This window comes from Oryctolagus cuniculus, chromosome 3 (assembly GCF_051225735.1).
Source record: "Oryctolagus cuniculus isolate XC-2025 breed Fujian yellow rabbit chromosome 3, ASM5122573v1, whole genome shotgun sequence".
Classification (NCBI taxonomy): domain Eukaryota; kingdom Metazoa; phylum Chordata; class Mammalia; order Lagomorpha; family Leporidae; genus Oryctolagus; species Oryctolagus cuniculus.
This window is the reverse complement of record NC_142869.1, coordinates 146,745,120-146,764,178: the sequence shown is the minus strand read 5'-3', so window position 1 is coordinate 146,764,178 and position 19,059 is coordinate 146,745,120. Positions and strand designations below refer to the sequence as shown.

General features: G+C 40.2%; 1 protein-coding gene across 7 annotated transcripts in view; it reads left to right on the top strand.

The window, feature by feature from the left end:
- CACNA2D1 (calcium voltage-gated channel auxiliary subunit alpha2delta 1) overlaps nt 1–19,059 on the top strand; it is a 516,209-nt gene that overhangs the window by 327,060 nt on the left and 170,090 nt on the right. For all 7 annotated transcript variants that reach the window (XM_070069807.2, XM_070069805.2, XM_070069806.2 and 4 more), the window contains 1 exon segment: nt 17,741–17,870. In XM_070069807.2, the coding sequence (XP_069925908.1) occupies nt 17,741–17,870 (130 nt within the window).

The window sequence follows — 19,059 nt, the reverse complement described above, 5'->3', positions numbered from 1 at the left end:
CCCTTAGGATGGTACAATATGATAAAATTATGTCTGTAGTCATTTAAATAACATTTCCTCTTCAAACTTAAAAATTCAGGAATAAGCAGATGAGATTATTTGGAGAGACACAGTTCTCATGGAAGGAAATATGGCCTAATTGCAAATTTAAGATACTCCTTCCGGTGTCTAGTTAATCTGTAGTAGTTAATGTTAACATACTCATTTTAAGTACCTGATCATGATATCATACAGGTTTTCCAATCACATGCTAAATAATTCTTCAAAACAGAATTCACATAGTGTCCTCCAGTTGAGATTTCTGGGTTTTAACAGGCAGTAATTGGAATTCTTTTCTATAAGTCTGCTAAGCAACTTGTAATATAGTTCTGGCTTTAATGCTGTAATAACTTACACTATTATAAAGATATACAACTTTGATTTCCTCTACTAGATGTTTGGAAAATAGAGGTAGGGAATCTTAATTTTATTGGTTTTTTTGTATTTTAAAATATTTTATTTTTAATTGACACCTAAAAATTGTACAAATTTATGGGAGTATATATGCATTGTATCATGATTCAGTCAAGATACACATCTCTGTCTCTGGGAGTGTTTATTATTTCTTGAGGTTAAAAGCATTCAAAATCCTTTCTTCTATCCCCTTTGAAATGTATAGTATATTATTATCATCTCTGGTTAACCTCCCATGCAATAAAACACCAGAACGTTTTTCTCCTGTTTGTAACTCAGTGCCCTTTGTTCATCAACTGTTCCCCATTACTCTCTCCTCTCTTCTTTCATAGCATAGAGTAATTGTGGATGATGAGTGTTAAATCTCTGTGTTCAATACCAGGGTTACTTGTAGTGGTTCTAAGAATGTGTTTGCTTCCTGAGCTGATGTTATATAAGCTAAGTAAATGGGTAATCTTTACAAGCATGGTGAAAATTCCTATGTCTTTTGTTTCCAGGTTACTGGAAACAAAGTTAACAGGAAGTCTAAAAATTAGCTTTTACTATGGACCATAGGACTTCATTTTTAAGATAACTTCTTGTTTCCTCTGTTCACCTGATGAGGCTGCCTCAGAAGATGACAGAGGCTGTGGAGAGCATTTCCTCATCATTCCTACTGCCCCTTGCTCTCCTTACACCCAGGGACAGTCACGAGGGCTCGAGTAACATCAGAGCAAATGTGTGGGAGTGGACATTAGCCTAGGAGTTACCACCCACCCCTGCACCAGAGTATCTGGATTCCATTTCAGGCTCTGGCTTATGCCTTCCGCTTTCTGCTGGTGTAGACCCAGGGAGGCAGCAATCATGGCCCAAGTGTTTGGGTTCCTGCCAACCACAGGGGAGAGCTGGATCTCAGTTCCTGGCTCCTTCTCTGGAGATGGCAGCCTACTGTGGAGTGAACCAGCAGATTGAAGCTTTCTGTTTCCCTCCATCTGTCTGTCTTCCTCTCACACAAAAAGAAACAACAAAATGTGATTTCTCATATGTCCAAAACCAGATCATGTTGCGGAATTAGTGGCCCTAGTTAGAATGTTTGTCTGCAGTTACTCCAAGTGATATAAGCATCAGGCTTTTTGGTTCCTTGTCTGGGCAGATACGTTAAGCTAAGTTATCATGAATTTTTGTGAAACATGAACGCAGACTTGTTATAATACTTTATAAACTAAAGCCCAGTCTGGTTCTACATACAATTAAAATGTTAGATTTTTTTTAAAAAAAGATTTTATTTGAAAAGCAGAGAGGAAGAGAGGGTGTGAACAAGATCTTCCATCTGCTGGTTCACTCCTAAAATGGCCTCAATGGCCAGGGCTAAGCCAGAGGGAAACCGGGAGCCAGGAACTCCATCCAAGTCTCTCACCTGTGTGGCAGAGGGGCCCACATGCTTCAGCCATTCTCCACTGCTTTCCCAGGCAGTTTAGCAGGGAGCTGGATCGGAAGTGGAGCAGCTGGGATTTGAACTCAAGCCTTGATAATCACGCAGATCTGATTAATACACACTGTATACATGTATTGAAATATCAGATTGTACTCCATAAATGCCAAGTTATTGTTTCTTAAAATTTGTAAAAATTCATTGAAAGTAAAAAAAGTTAAATATGGACAGAGTAATGGAAACATGAAATAAATTAAAATTCTAAATCAAAGCTGTCTCCAAAATTTGTCCTTAAGTCTTGATACAGAATGGACCCTCTTGACTCCCACACATGACCAGTATCACGTTCACTACGTTTTACTTTCCTTCTCTGAAAAACATTAAAATCATTTCCAGACATGGAACCTAAAAGCCTGATCCTTATAATCCTTATGTCACTTGTAGTAACTACAGACAAATATTCTAACTCGGCCACTAATGCTCCAACATGACCTAGTTTTGGACATATGGATCACTGTGAAATTTAAACAATACACTGCATGTAATGTATTGACTACCAATTGTAGAATAAGTACAATTATAATCCAGTACAAATACCTTCTTTGACAGTTATTGAGCTACTTATTTTCAGTGTACAACACACAGGGAAACATTGAATAAATCAGATCTTACATGTAAGTAATTAATAGTCCATCTCTATACCATCAAATACCTGAGGATTCAGCTTAGACCAACATCAGAAATAAAAGCTATGTACTGTAAGATAGATTTTCTTTAAATGTTAGAAAAGAAGCCTATTTTTTGGTATTTTAATAATTAGAATACATTTCATTGCTATTTGATGCATATCCCTACTAGCTCATTCTAGAATTACATTTGTTTCCGTGAAATAAAATGAAATCATGAAAAATTGGGCCTTTAAAAAGACATTCAGATGGGACATTATGTTAGAATTAATTTTAATGTAGACAAGACTCAGCTAAGAATAAAATAAATAGCAACCTAACAGTCAAGGGAATTCAGCTGTCTGGCCATATGTCCAAGACAGGTCAAATTTTCAAGATGATCAATAAAATAAAATGCAGCCAATAAGCCCACTAGGTTTAATCACCTGGGAATTCTGGGTTAAACTTATTTCATTTGGAGTTTGTTCAGAAACATAGATCTTGGAATTAGGTTAATAAGGGTTTGTAATGATCTGATTGCTTTTTGCTGACTTTGGGGATTAAGAAAACCGTGCATCTTGCTGGCTCAACTCAAGCCTCCTGGGGAATTTGCTTCACTAATCTTCAGGGAACTTAGAGATTTATTGGGATAAATTCCCTAAAAACCTAAATTATGACTAGGAAAGAACTTGAAGGTAGATTTTCTTAAATAATTGTTACATTATTATTTTTTTTTACATTTTTGGCTTTTATTTAGTGAGAAAGATGCATAGGAGGGTGAGAGCTTTATCTAAGAGAGAGGGGTAAATCAGGGTTCATACCAAGTGCCAGGAGCCAGCCACGTGGAGGAGCATCTAGGCCAGGAAGCCTAGGGCGGGTGGCCTGAAGGCCACGTGCCCTGGAGGCACAGGGCTACAGCAAGCCGCCACCTGACTAGAGGCCAGGGAAAAGAAGAAGAGCGGATACACTGTGTCTCCAAGGCTTTTAACCCACTTCCAAAGGGGAGTGGTTAATTAACCTGATTGACCAGTGGGCACTCAGGTGTGGCCAGGTAGGGGCATGAGGTCACACAGGGGCGTGGTGAAGGCGTGGTCTTCCAGCTCACAAAACCAATCGATTTTAACCTATATGCCTGCCAACTCAGAAACTCCATCCTCTTAATCTTAATGGAAGTTGATGGACCTTGAATCATCTCTTCTGTAACTGCTTCCTGCTTATGAGGGGCGTAGTGCAGGCCCTGCCTATCCAGGGTCTTGAAGTCTCTTCCTATCCTATGTAACAAATTTGCTTTGTGAGCTAGAGCAGTCTCAGTCATTGTCAATGGCTGTGTCCCCTGCATGGTCAGTTACTCCAAGAAGTCGAGTTCTGAAACATGTTTGTTAATTAGCAAAGGCAAAACTGGAACAAAACCAAGTATAAGTGGGGTGCCCCTTTAGATGAAAACAACATATCTTACAGATTCCCAGATAGTGGGTAGTGATAGGCTACACTTATGTAGATTATAAACCCACTTGAGTATAGAGAATTATAATAGAAGAAATCATTAGGTAGCTTTATCATCAATAATAGTTCCCAGAGATAATCAAGGAAAGCAGGTACAGTATGTTTGTCTTGAGACAAAGGCAAAAGTTTTACTTATCCTTTTTGCTCTGAATTACTTAAGTTTTCTGATTGGCTTATCGGAACAGTCAGGCGTGTCTTTCACATTCCACTGTGATGACTTAAGAGGTAGAAGTTTAATCCCAATTTCATGGAGGTAGTCGTGCTCAATAGCACCTGGTAAGGTCCCTTTTATTTAAACTGAAACTGATCTGAAGAGGATCTTATGAATGGCTTGTTCAGGAATTCCTAATGTCGGAGTTTTTTGTTAAAAACTCCTTGATTCCTTGGAACACCTTTTGTAGCTCCCCTGTCCAGCACAGTGTCTGTTTCAGAAGCTTTTAAGCAAACACAAGGCTTAGAATCCAAATCCCGGAATCCATAACAACTTTTGTAGATACCCTTTTCAATATGGAGTGTGCATTAGGGCATCTTTAAAGCTATACACAAAAACTTGGAATCTGAATCTTGGAATCCAAATTCCATAGAATCCTTGACACTTAATTTTTCTTTAGAAATTGAAAAAAATAATACATGCAATATTGACAGGTTGCCTGCATTGTGTTTATGTTTTTCTAAATGTTATATGATGATGTAAAACTTCTATTTTGTGTGTGCATTGTGCTGTTTCTCCCCAACACATAAGTTACGTCCATAAAAAATAAAGTGGAAGGTGATGTTGTGGTGCCTATGTTGCATATTTTCTCCCATTTGTGGAAGTCTGAAAGACAATCTGGATGTAAAATAGAGATTGGGTTAGGAAAGGAAGATGATGGAGGGAGGAGGCATGACACATACCAAAACACAGTCAGATGGAGGGATATATTCTAGTGTCCCACAGCTCAGCAGGGTAACTGTTTCACCATGAGCTATTAATTATGTTATGAAGAACCAGAAGTGGGACTCAAAGGATCCAAACATAAGGAAATGGAATTGCTAATCACCCTGATTTGATCAGCACACACTGTATAGGTAAATTGAAATATCACACACTTAACACTGCTTTCTTTTCTTTTGGATGTATACCCAAAAATCGGAGAGCTGGGTCATGGGGTAGACCAGTTTTCCTTTTCTAAGGCAATTCTGCAGTGTTCCCCATTTTCTTCCTATCCTTACCAGCACTTGTGATTTTTTGTGTTTTTCGTAATAGCCACTCTAAGTGGAGTGAGATAGTATCTCATTGTGGTTTCCATGCTCCTATTTAATTGTTATGTGTTTGACTTGTATGTTACCCAACCAGCTTTGTCATCCACAGTTGTTAGATTACAGAGGCCTTTCACCAGGCAAAATGAACTCTGTGTGGCTAAAAGGCTGTGCAGACTTGAAGTTGTAGATTTCCACCTATCTGATCCACTCTGGATACCTTAAAATTCATGTGTGCATCCCTCCGTGGTATACAGTCCCCTTAGGATTCACTGGGGGAAAACACTGTAAAATTCACAAGAAGGTAAATTAGATTCAATTTCTCCTAGGAATTCCGCTGTGTGTTTTTAGAGGTTGCTTTCAAAAAGGTCTCTCAGCTAGATGCATTTTTAATGTTTTGCACATTTGGGCACATGCTCTTTTTGCAAACACAGTTTAAGTACTGGTTTTCACTTGTTCTGAGTTGGTGGCATTTATAGTGGGTTTCTGGAGTCCCAGGGTTTGATCTTTGGTTAGGTCTTAGCTGTGTGATATGAGCAAGATATCAAGAGAATATAATTATCTTCATACTTTGCAAAGTTTTTTTTTTAAAACCTTTTTTTGCTCTGACGGTATTTTGAAAAGTATTGTCTATCGTAATATTAAAAATTACTTCAATTTTCTTGAAGTAGAATGTTTTCATTTAGGTTTTCTTTTTTACAATATAATGTATGGTCTTCATGGTTTCCATGGAAAGAGCTGTATGGAACTTTCAGTCTCTGTAAAATCAGAGTGTTCTTCACAGCCCCCAAATAAAAATGTCCCTTGGGGCTGGTGTTGTGGTACAGCAGGTTAAGCTGCCACCGGCAACATCAGTGTCCAGTATCAGAGCTCTCGTTCTAGTCCAGCTGCCCCACCTCTGCTAATGCACCCAAGAAGACAATGGACAGTGAAAGATGGCCTCACTACTTGGGACCCTGCCACCATGCTGATGGCTTTCCTTATTTTGTGCTGGGTCCTGCCACAGATGAGTCACAGGCATTGGTTCATCCTGCAGAGGAAGCATACATCAGGGGCCTGCATTATGGTCCAGTGTGTTAAGCCTGTGCTTGCAACCCTGGCATCCAATATCTGAGTGCTGGTTTCGGCCCTTCTATTCTGTTTCCAATCCAATTCCCTGATAGTACTCCTGGGAAGGCAGGAAGCAGATGATGGCCTAACTACTTGGGCCTCTCCAACCCATGTGGGAGACCAGGAGTTTCTTCACTTTTGACATCAGCCTGGTCCTGCTTCAGCCTTTGAGGCCCCTTTGGGAAATGAACCAGGAAGATTTCTCTCTCTCTCTCTCTCCCTCTCCGTCTCCCTCTCCCCCTCCCCCTCCCTTTCTCCCTCTGTACCTCTCCTTTCTTAGCTGTGCTTTTCACAGAAATAAACCTTTAAAAAATAAATAAGTAAATACATCAGTTTCATTTCAAAGATATTACAACATTATGTGTTCCATTTTTTAATGTTAATATAATCCTCATCAGCAATCTGGATACCTTTTTGGAGAATGTCTATTTTTGTCTTCTGAGTTTAATTGAATAAAGAAGTTACTGTAATTATCAGGATCCCTCTTTAACCTAGTTTAGTTTCTATTCATGTGTTTCAAATCCTTACTTAGAACAATTATGTCGTATTTGGAAATGTGTGTATATTAGAGTACTTCAACAAATTCATGGAACTGTGACCTGTGATATATTTTGTGAATGGCTGGAAGGGAGCAGCTCAGAGGCTCTGAGCCCAGGGTGGTGATGGGGAATTGGGGTACTGATTGCCTGACTTGATTGGTACACATTGTGTAACGGTGTGCTGCAGACAGAGCCTTAGGCATTAACTGTATGTTCATGGAAAATTGAATTAGAAGTATGAGTCTATTTTACTGCAAAAAGTGTTTTAGCAATTGAAAATTACTACAGAAAAGAACATGTTTTGAAAACATGCATGGATTTCAAAAAAATGACCAAATAAAGATACTTTTAATTCTGCTTTTCCACTGATGTTCTCAAGTGCCCTTAGACATATGTTTTTCTTTAATAGGCTCTACAGTGTCTGGTTTCTTTGCGTCTGAGTACAGTTTCAGCTGCTTTTTGTTTCCTAACTTTTCCTAAACTCTCATCATCTCAGACTGTATCCTGGTTTTCCTTCCCCTTTGTGTGTAACTACGATTACTCAAAGCGTACGTGAAGAGGGCTGGGCAGTGTGGGACAGTGGCTTAAACTGTAGCTTAGTATTCCCATACCCAGTATCATAGTGCCTGGTTCAAGTCGCAGCTACTCCTTGTCTGATCTGCTTCCCTGCTAAGAGCTCCTAGGAGGGAGCATTTGAGTGCTTGGGCGCCTGCCACCCACGTGGGAGACCCAGATGGAGTTCTGGTTCCTGGCCTTGGGCTGGCCCACTCTGGCATTTGGAGAGTAAACCCATAGCCAGAAGATCTCTCAAATTTTTTCTGTCTTTTTGCTCTCTCATTCTACCTTTCAAATAGATAATTAAATCTTTTTTAAAAAGAAAGAAGAATACACAAAAGCCTAACAGTAAATTGATCTTTAAGATCTAGAATTAGGGGCAGGCATTGTGGCATAGCAGGTTAAGCCACCACCTGCAATGCTGGCATCCCATAACTGGTTCCAGGCTTGGCTGCTCCACTTCCTATCCAGCTCCCTGCTCATGGCCTGGGAAAGCAGCATAGGATGGCCCAAGAGCTTTGGCCTCTGCATCCCCCCCCCCCCTTTTTTTTTTAAGATTATTTATTTATTTGAAAGAGTTACACAGAGAGAGGAGAGGCAGAGAGCGAGAGCGAGCGAGAGCGAGCGAGAGCTTCCATCTGATGATTCACTCCCCAATTGGCTGCATTGGCCAGAGCTGCGACGATCCGAAGCCAGGAGCCAGGAGCTGCTTCTGGGTCTCCCATGTGAGTGCAGGGGCCCAAGGCCTTGGGCCATCTCCAATTGCTTTCCCAGGCCATAGCAGAGAGCTGGATCAGAAGTGCAGCAGCTGGGACTCGAACCAGCGCCCATATGGGATGCCGGCGCCTCAGGCCAGGGCATTAGACCGCTGCATCACAGCGCCAGCCCCCTGCACTCACTTTGGGAGACGAAGTCCTGAATCCTTGCTTCAGTCTAGCTCAGCTCTGTCTGTTGCTGGCTTTTGGGGAGTGAACCAACGGATGGAAGATCTCTCTCTCTTTCTGCCCCTCTCTCTTACTATAACTTTGACTTTCAAATAAGTGAAACAAATCTTTAAAAATAAAAACTAGAAATAATCAATTTTGGCCACAGATGTTATTAATACATCTTTCATGTTGATTTCTAAAAAATTTTAAAAATTTTTTTTTCTGTTTTTAAAGGAGAGAGAAAAAGAGAGTGTGCTCCCATCCTCTGGTGTACTCTCCACATGTCCCAAGTGGCCAGGTGTGGGCTGAGACTGAAGTCAGGAGTTAAGAATTCAACCTGAGTCCACGGAGGTGGTAGGGACCCTATTAACTTCAGCCATCACCACTGCCCTCCCTGCCCCCACCCCAGGGTCTGAATTAGCAGGAAACTGTAGTTAGGAGCCTGTGCTGGTGGTAATGGAACCCAGGTAGGTTGTTACGGAACACAGGCATCTGAGCTGACATCTTGATCCCTAGGCCAAATGCCTCCCAGTCATGTGAATTGTAAAACATTCTTTTCCTAGTGTGCATAATAAATCACCTCTGAAGAATTAAGGCCCTGCGTTTCTACAGGATAAATTTAGCATTTTAATTACTTGAAGAACTGGAGAAGTCATGCAAATTCATAAGAAAATTTATTGCTTCTTTATCAAACATTATAATTAGCTAAGCTTGTGTTTTGCAAAGAAAGTATGGCTGCTTATTAAATTCTTAGTTTTAAAACTTTATTTTCTTAGTGTTATATTTTGATAAATTAAAAGTACAAATATTATATTTAAGCCCTTAGTGCATGCATACTCAATGTCATCTAACTCCTTTTTTTATTGCTGTTTGTTTTCCTAAATTTTTTCATCCGCTTACTCCTTCTCCAAGTGATGGTTATTCTGAATCAGAAAATAACTCTTAAACCAAGTAAGTCAGGATATTCAACAGCATTCTTGCTGCCAGCGTAAAAGGTGCATTATTTAATATTCAACCTAGCCTTACAGCTGACTAGAACCCAGACTGAACAAGAGCCACACACATCTTTCTCTACCTTCTGTCTTCACTTGGATGTTTTTGACTGCAGTTCCTTTGATGCGTGTCCAATTCTCTTTTTTTCACTTCTTAGTTTTAACTTATTTTTTTGAAAGACAAAGGGAAAACTCTCATCCAGTGGTTCAGTCCCCAAATGCCTGCATTGGCTAGGGCTGGACTGAGGCTAGATCTTTGAGCCTGTGGGCTGTGGGAACCCAGTCACTTGAGCCATCAGTGCTGCTTCCTAGGGTCTACATGCGTAGGAAGCTGGAGTCAGGAGCCAGAGCCACTGATTGACACTCTGCTACGGGACATGATCGTCTTAACCCAAATCCCAAAGATACCATTTCTCACTGATTCAAGGGATTTACCAAAAAGAACTTTCCTCTATAGGAGTCAAAATCTGTAACCACCCTTAACTAGTGGATTAGCACAGGTTGTTTAGATTCCAATAACTAGTGGATAAAGAAATAAATATTACTCTTCTTTTTTTTTTTAAGATTTATTTATTTACTAGAAAGAGTTACACAGAGAGAAGAGAGGCAGAGAGAGAGAGAGAGAGAGAGAGAGAGAGAGAGGTCTTCCATCCGATGGTTCACTCCCCAATTGACCACAATGGCCAGAGCTGTGCTGATCCAAAGCCAGAAGCCAGGAGCTACTTACAGGTCTCCCATATGGGTGCAGGGGCCCAAGGACTCGGGCCATCCTCCACTGCTTTCCCAGGCCATTGCAGGGAACTGGATTGAAAGAGGAGCAGCCGGGACTAGAACCAGTGCCCATATGGGATGCCGGCGCTTCAGGCTGGGGCCCTAACCTGCTGCGCCACAGCGCCAGCCCCAAACATTACTTTTCAGTTCACAGTGTTGATATCAGTACGCCAGTATACCTGAATATTCAGACTTGGCCCCTGTGTGAAAGTCTTTTTTGAATAGGGACATAAAATAACTATAAAATCAGTAATAATTAAATTAGTTTCTTTAAGATTTATTTATTTTATTTGAATGGAAGAGTGAGACATATACACACAGAGAGGGAGAGAGAGAGAATGAATGAATGAGTGAATGAATATCTTCCATTCTTCCATTCACTGTTCACTCCTCAAATGACCACAACAACCAGGGCTTGGCCAGCCAAAGCCAGGAGCCAGGAACTCCATCCAGGTCTTCCACATAGATCTCAGGGGCCCAACTATTTTGGTCATCACCCACTGCCTCCCCAGGCACATAAGCTGGATCAGATTGTGGAGCAGCTAATACTTGGACTTGAACCAGTGCTTCAATATGGGATGCAAGCACCACTATGCTCATGCCAATAGTAACTACATTGTAAAACTTGTACGTTCCTGTATTAAATAACATCCATGAAATAGCTGTAAAAGGTAAAATCAGGAATTGGACGGGCATGTGACCTAGGATTTGAGAGACCAGTTGGGACGCCCACATCCCACATCAGATTACCTCGGCTTAGGTCCCAGCTTAACTCCCAGTACTACTCCCCTGCTGATAGGTACCCTAAGAGGCAGCTGCAGCTCTTGTAGGTGGATGAATCCATGTCACTCACATGGGGGATCTGGATTAGTTCCCAGACCCTAGCTCAGGCCTGGCCTGGCTCCAAGTCTTGACTGTTGTGAGCTCTTGCTCTCTGTCTCTAAGGTATTTAAAAAGTATGTAGAGATTTGAAAATAGACACACACACTAAAGAATTGTGTGCAGGGGTATAGCCTGTGGTTCTTGAAGAGTTTGGTTCATCATACTAATTTCAGTCATTCTCTGGTGTATAGAGATACCGGTTGTGATACTATATTTTCATTGATGGTCTTAGTGAATGATTTTTACCCAGTGTCAACTATTTTTTAGTTTTTTGAGATACAAAAGTAATGGAGAGCAGTAGGAAGGAAGCAGAGGCCGAGCTGTGTGGTGAACAGAGTTTATCAATGAGCTGGTACAAGCTGAATTGTGCAAACTCTAAAGTATGCATCTATTGCAAAAATGTAGGTGAAATACATAAACTTTGAAGCTTTGAGGATTTGCTATAAGCAAAAGTGATGTCAAATTATAAAAATATTAAAATTCAATAATCTAAATAATGCAATAAATTTACATTTCTTTAACACATTATATTAAATAAATTCTAATAAAATATCGCAAGTAAATATCCGTCCTAAGCATATTTAGTTTGAAATAAATAGGCAAGAGCCTTTTGTGTCTGTCCTAGAGGTATCACTGTGACTTTCCACGTGGAATTTGCTAATAGGTTCTGTTTGTAAAACTGAGTGACCTACCCATCCAGCACTGGCTCATGTCTCGCTCAGTGTCTGAGTGTTCTCATCTATTATTTAACAACTGAAATTATACTGAGAAGAATCGTCTGAGAATCATGCATCTCATGTTTCTCTTATGAGTTTTTCCAAATTCCTTTGAGAATTTTTTTTTTATAAATCACTGGCTCTGTTTTTCTGTACACAGTTGTACATGGTAGTCTGTGGACTTCAGACGAGATATTTCATTAAAAACAATGGAAAGAGATGATAATCTATTTTTTAGGTGTTCTGAAAAACAAGAAAAATCTTTATTTTTTGTTTGATCTGTTTATTTAGTGTAATTAGGCAATATGTGTAAAAAGTCAGTTCCTTTGTGCCTAATATTTGCTGCATTTTCAATTAAATTTTTTACTGTCATACTATATAAATAAAGAAGTGAATTATGATATTAGGAACAGTAATTTCATTGGGTTAGATTTAGAATTTGTAATACTTTTATGAAATTATTTTTATCTAGATAGACAAAAGGGAGAGGCAAGGAGAACAATTGTGTTAGCTAGTATTTAATATATTTAGCAACTTTGCATTAAAATGAATGTTGACACATGATTATGCAAGTTGAGGAATACGTTATTATTTTAAATTATTCCTTAAAGCCCTTTATATGGTAATCTATAAATGCAAGAATCTCCATGAAATGTATTTAAAACTGCTAATTTTTAAACAGGAGCGGATTCTGAGGAAATATAAGTGGTTTTTATCTTAAGTAAAATAAAGACTTAAAAATTAGTACTTTTTTCTGATCACAAACGTAATGCATGCCCATAGTATGACTGGAAGAAATAGGAGGGCACAAAGATTAGCAAAGTAATTTCTCCTGATGGGTGTTGTGGCACAGGAGTTAAGTTGCTACTTGCAATGTCTGCATCCCGTATCAGAATACTGGTTCCAGTCTGTACTCCTCTGATCCAAGCTTCCTGCTCATGCACCTGGGAAGGCAGTGGTTGGTTTTTGGGCCCCTAACACCCATGTGAGAGAGACCAAGGTGGAGTTCCTGATTCCTGGCTTCCACTGGACCCATCCCAGACCATTGCTGTCATCTGGGGAGTGAACCAGCAGATGGAAGATTTCTCTCTCTCTCCCTATCCCTCTTTCAAATAAAATTAAGTAAATACTTAAAATAAAATTAAAAATTTTTTCACTGCTATGAAACCAGCAATAACGGTAGCTGTGTGTACCTCCACTCATTTCCTTTTTGATTAACATACAAAAATTTTTTTTTAAAAAAGATTTTATGTGTTTATTTGAGAGAGTTACAGGCAGAGGGAGAGACGAAGAGAAAGGTCTTCTTCTATCCACTAGTTCACTCCCTAGATGACCACAATGGCTGGAGCTCAGTTAAACTGAAGCCAGGATGCAGGAGCTTCTTCCCATCTCCCACATGGGTGCAAGGTCCCTAACACTTGGGCCATCTTCCACTGCTTTCCCAAGTCATAGGAGAGAGTTGGATCGGAAGAGGAGCAGCTGGCACTCAAACTGGTGCATATATGGGATGCTGGTACCTCAGGTGGAGGCTTAGCCTCAACATGTGCTGGCCTCAACATGCACTTTTTAAACTTAATATCTTTTACAACAAATATAGCATTTATATACATTGTAAATATACTTACTCTTACATTTAGCAGCAGTATAAAATCATAGCTCTCATAATTGTGACTATTCTGTCCTTGAACATTTAGTTTTTGGGTCTGATTTAGTTAATAAATGACATTTCTGTAAAAATTATTATTGATAAATCTTTGCTGTCTCCACTCTGCCAATAAATATTTCTTGAGAGAAGAAATGAAGTATTTGACCATACCACATATTCCTAACTCTGACTCATTTTTGTAATGATCTTTCACTCTCTCTTCATCCATGTAGAAAATCTACTACATTTCATGTATCTAAGACTTGCTAGAAATAAATGTAAATGGCATTTCTGGGAATGATATGCTCACAGAAATAATGTGTTATTTTCTAAAATTACAGAACTAGGGGTATATTTATCAGAAGTGCAAATGATTTTATGGATTCTTTAACTCAACTTAAGTTTTGAAGTTACTAATTTAAGGTGGAAGAACAAACTTCTGGGAAGCGTTTTCTGATGTTTAAAGTGGGCTTAAGAATACTAACCAGAAAGATCATTTGGGATAAAATAAGTTAGCATACTTAGGTTCTCATAGGCAGTGCCAGGCTCAAGGTAGATGCTAAATGAATGCTTGCTGTTATTAATTATAATGAAAGATTCATTAGAAAAGATGAGAAGAGCTAATATTGTAAATTAGCTTTAATTTTTAGATTTGTTGTTTAAAATGAAGTTTACAAATGCATGTGAGTCTTTTCATAACATGCATTTCATCTGTCAAGTTATTTTATCTTTATTATTTCTCACTACTTTTAATATTTTAAAAAGCACATACTGTTTACTTCCTGTCACTTCTTTGAAATGTTTAATATTCTGATTATTCTCTAATTGTGTGTAATAGAAGCAAAATAGTTTACAGGTTGTTTCTTGTGTTACCTGAGAATTAAACCTCATTTCACTTCTTCCTCTTGCGATCCTATTAGTTCCAAGCCCTATTGAGATCTATATTCAGATTAAAAAAAAAAAAAAGATTTATTTCCAAGGCAGAGTTTCAGAGAGAACGGAGAAATACAGAGAGAAATTTTTCATCCACTTGTTCATTCCCCAAATGGCCACAATGGCCAAGCTGAAGCCAGGAGCCAGGAACTACTTCTAGGTGTCTGGGTTCAGGGGCCCAAGAACTTAGAACATCTGCTGCTGCTTTCCCAGGTAGATTAGCAGGGAGCTGTATTGGAAGTGGAGCTGCCTGGTCTCGAACTGTTGCCCATGTGGGATGCTGGTGTCACAGGCAGGGGCTTAATCTGTTGTGGCACAGCACTGGCCCCTCAGTGTGTGTTTGTTTTTAAGTGTCACCAGTAGATGTGCTATTTCTTCAGTGTCAGTCAGAAGGCAGCTGCCCCCTTGAGATCTGCAGTTTGTTCTGTGGAAGGAGGATGACATACTCCATCAAAAAACAAAACAAAACAAAAAACCACACCTGTAGCCTAGCATCATCTGTTTTCTAGGTCAGGAAGCTGAAACCCTAGAAACAGTGACTGGTCCAAGTCCAAGATGTTATTAATGTGCAGAGTAGAATCAGAACTCCTGCCTCTTCTCCACTAGACTCTGCACTTGTATGTCCTAAGTTGTCTTCTACGTAATAGGTGTTATATTGGGGAAAAATGAGTTCTAGGACTTTGTAAACTTCAAAATACTGGGGTAACCACAGCTCTCTTTATTGTAAAAAAGCTCAGAGATCCCTGGAGGTGCTAAGGCACTTTGTTATTTTCTTTGTAGAAAAATAGAAAATGCAGCATTTCCCCCAACTTGTTTCAGGATGGCCGTAACCCGTATGGAAGGACTATTTTCTTTTAAAACATTCTTTGACAGTTATTACTCACCACATTGCTAGTTACATCCATCTCTTAGTCACAAAAATAAAGGTGTTATACATAGATGGCACCAACATTTATGCATCCTTTACCAGGCTTACTGCTTATCAATCCTGGCTTTCTCATGAGGAGGTCTACCAGAGAACCGTGGATACCTGACTTATGCTTTCGGCAAACTGTGAGGTGGGGGCCTCCAGAGTGAATCGAAGAGTCTGGAACTCCATCCAGGTCTCCCACAGGGTGGCAGGGGCCCAAGCACTTGGGCCACCTACCACTGCCTTCCTAGGTACATTAGCAGGGAGACGGATCTGAAGTGGAGCACCACAGGCTGGGACGGGTGCTCTTATGGAATGGTGGCATCACAGTTGGTGGTTTAACCTGCAGCATCACAAGGCTGTCCCCTCTTCCAATCAGCCTGCCCCAGTCCTGGCTGTTGCTGCCATTTGAAGAATGAACCAGTGGATTGAAGATCTATCTCTCTTCTGTCACCCTCTCTCTCTGTAACTCTGCCTTTCAAATATATAAATAAATCTTTTTTTTTTTTTTTGACAGGCAGAGTGGACAGTGAGAGAGAGAGACAGAGAGAAAGGTCTTCCTTTTTGCCGTTGGTTCACCCTCCAATGGCCGCCGCGGCCGGCGCACTACGGCCACCGGCGCATCGCGCTGATCCGAAGGCAGGAGCCAGGTACTTATCCTGGTCTCCCATGGGGTGCAGGGCCCAAGCACTTGGGCCATCCTCCACTGCACTCCCTGGCCACAGCAGAGAGCTGGCCTGGAAGAGGGGCAACTGGGACAGAATCTGGCGCCCCAACCAGGACTAGAACCCGGTGTGCCAGCGCCGCTAGGTGGAGGATTAGCCTAGTGAGCCACGGCGCTGGCATAAATAAATCTTTTTTAAAAAAGAATAAAAATAATTCTATTGATCCTACTTTTGTCTAAAACGTCTGCAGTGTTGCAATTTTTCTATTGCATTTTTTATGGAAAAAATAGGCTCGCTCGCTCTCTGTGTATATGTATGTTAAAATCGTCAAGGTTACTAGTGTATTATCTGGTCATCTAAATTTTCAAGACATTATGAAAAGTTGAACAGTGCCAATTTGTAGACTTGTAGCCTTGGATTTTGCCGCATTCTTGTGACATTTCCATTTTCTGCTTATTCAGTTCAGTTTTCTCTTTTGTTTGTCAGGTGTTTCCGTAGTATGATATCAGAAGTGATTTTTTTTTCTGTAGTATTGTTTGGGGAGTGTGCCTTTAGGATATGGAAACAGATCCATATAGTGAAGGAATTGAAAATACAGACTTGAATTATTTATTTTGAAAGGTAGAATGTCAGGGCGAGAGACAGACAGACAGACAGAAAGAAAGAAAAGGAGAGGGAGAAAGAAAAGGAGAGGGAGAAAGAGAGATCTTCCATCTGCTGGTTCACTTCCCAAATTCCTATAAGTTCCAGAGCTGGCAAGACTGAAGCCAGGAGCCAGGAACGCCATCCAGGTCTCCCAGAGGTGGCAGGAGCCCAAGCATTTGGACCATACTCTGCTGCTTCCACAGGAGCATTAGCAGGGAGTGAGCTAGGAGCTGCCTGGACTCAAACCTGTGCCCTAATAGGGGGTGTAAGCAGCTTAACCTGCTGTGGCACAGTGCTGGCCCCTGCAGGTCTGAACTTAATTTTTAAAATATGGTTAGAGAATAGTTAAATACATTTCAAACAAAAAAAGTTCAACATAGTTAAATTTTATGGATGTGTTTTGGATAAATAAATGAAATTCCCAGTTTCCTGCTGGTACAGTACGAAGGGTAATTTCATGTCAAATGCATGGTTCCAATAGATGGAAGATTAATCTTTGACTTTAAACTCCTGTGGGATCTGCCTGACTCATTGATTGGAACTTGGTTCCTACCTTTGGAAACAAATGAATTGAAGTTAGGATTTAACTGTATTTAGAGGTCTCTTCTTTCCTGTATACTTTATATAATTTATATTTATACAATATGTTTTTCTTAAACACATTGATACACCGGGAAAACATGCCAAAATCAAATGAATATGACCAAAAATTGTCCTTCATTGCTTGTTGCTGTCACATGAATAATGAGTTGTCAAACCAAGAATTGTCCTCAATTGCCCAACATCAATGTAATAATGTAACTTGTAAATTTCTTTTAAAGTGGGTAATTCTAACCTGGTATTATTGGAAAGCACTTCTCCTGGTTTTTAAATGTACCTTACCTTAGTAAGTATTATAAACAGGAAGGCTCTGGATGATTCCAAATGACTGCAGGATGGAAGAAATCAGAACAGACGTTAGTTGTATGGTGAATGATACCATGAAGATGTATTGTGAGTGCTAACACCAGAGTGGAAATTTGTGCATCCAATGCCATCATCATACTGTATTTAAAACTATTCTTGCGGCTCTATTTTTTAAAGAATATGCATTCTATGCATTTGCTTTATGGGGAAGTGTGTGTGAAAATATCTGTTAATGCAAGTTACAAAACTGTGTTTATTATCTTTTCCTGTATAGCCTGAAAAAAATGACAGTGAACCAGGCAGCCAGAGGATCAAACCTGTTTTCATTGACGATGCTAACTTTAGAAGACAAGTATCCTATCAGCACGCAGCTGTCCATATCCCCACTGACATCTATGAAGGATGTAAGTAAAAGGATTGGAACACCTGTTGGAATACCATCCTGTCCCTCAGTTTCCGTACTTGTTTCTGAGAAACAGAATAGGAGCTAATGTGATTGTTTTATTTATGTGTCGTGTGAAAAGTCTGTGGTAAACTCGGGTCCAAGTAAAAGAAGAAATCTTGAGTTTTGTGAACAGTTGCTATCCAGTGGCCTCACTGAGTGCACTCTTATAGGAGGTCTGCATTCAGGGAGCTGTCCTTCTGAACTGCTGCGTGGTACACAGTTCAGCTTTCCTAGTGACAGGTGCACAGGGACATTCTGTATATTCTACACACCTGTATATTCTGCACACTTGCATGTCCACCGATTGGTAAAGGGAGAAGGTTGTTCATTGTACACTGTCCCTGGTTCTTACTGCTAATTATTGCATATGTCTCTCTCTTTCTCCCCTTTCTCCCTTCCTCCATCCCTCCCTCTCCCCATCCCTCCCTCCCCTTCCCTAGGATGTAGGGAAAAGATAACTCTTCCCACTTGTTGTGGTTTCAAGACAAAAAGGAGTGTTGGGGCAGGGGGAAGGGAATAAGCAGGAGGCCTAAAGAAGTAGAAATCCACTGTGGAAGTCTTAGCCCCGATGGCTTCCCTGGGGTGGGGTGGGGTGAGGAGAATGGTATGCTTAGGGAGAAGCATGTGCAGTGGGGTTTCTAAGCCACTCTGTCTGTGGTGAGGGCAGAGCCTGAGAACCCCATGGCTTCTCTTATCCCAGCCTAATCATTGGTGAGGATGAGCTGTGTCTCGGGAACACAATTGTAGCCTTTTGGTTTTCAACATTTTCCACTCTCTAACCCATCCCCCTAACCCACACCTCCTGTCCTGCCTTCTCACATAGGTAGACTAAGGAGTTGGGGGTTAGAACCACTTGAGACTGCAAGATACCTTTTTAATATTCTCTTTAATTACAGAGGCCTGAGTATATAGAGCTACCTCAGTTCTAATCTACTTTTAGCACCATTGTTTTTTGGGGCAAATCCTTCAGCTTTCTGGACAAGCATTTCCTCATCTCTGAAATGAGGATAAGATTACTAATCTGATATATCATTTGAATATAAAATAAGGTAGCATATTTAGGTCCTCGTGATATCACCAGGCCCAATGTAACTGCTTTGTAAGTGCTTGTTGTTGTTATAAGCTTACAAATCAAAGTTTATTTAGAG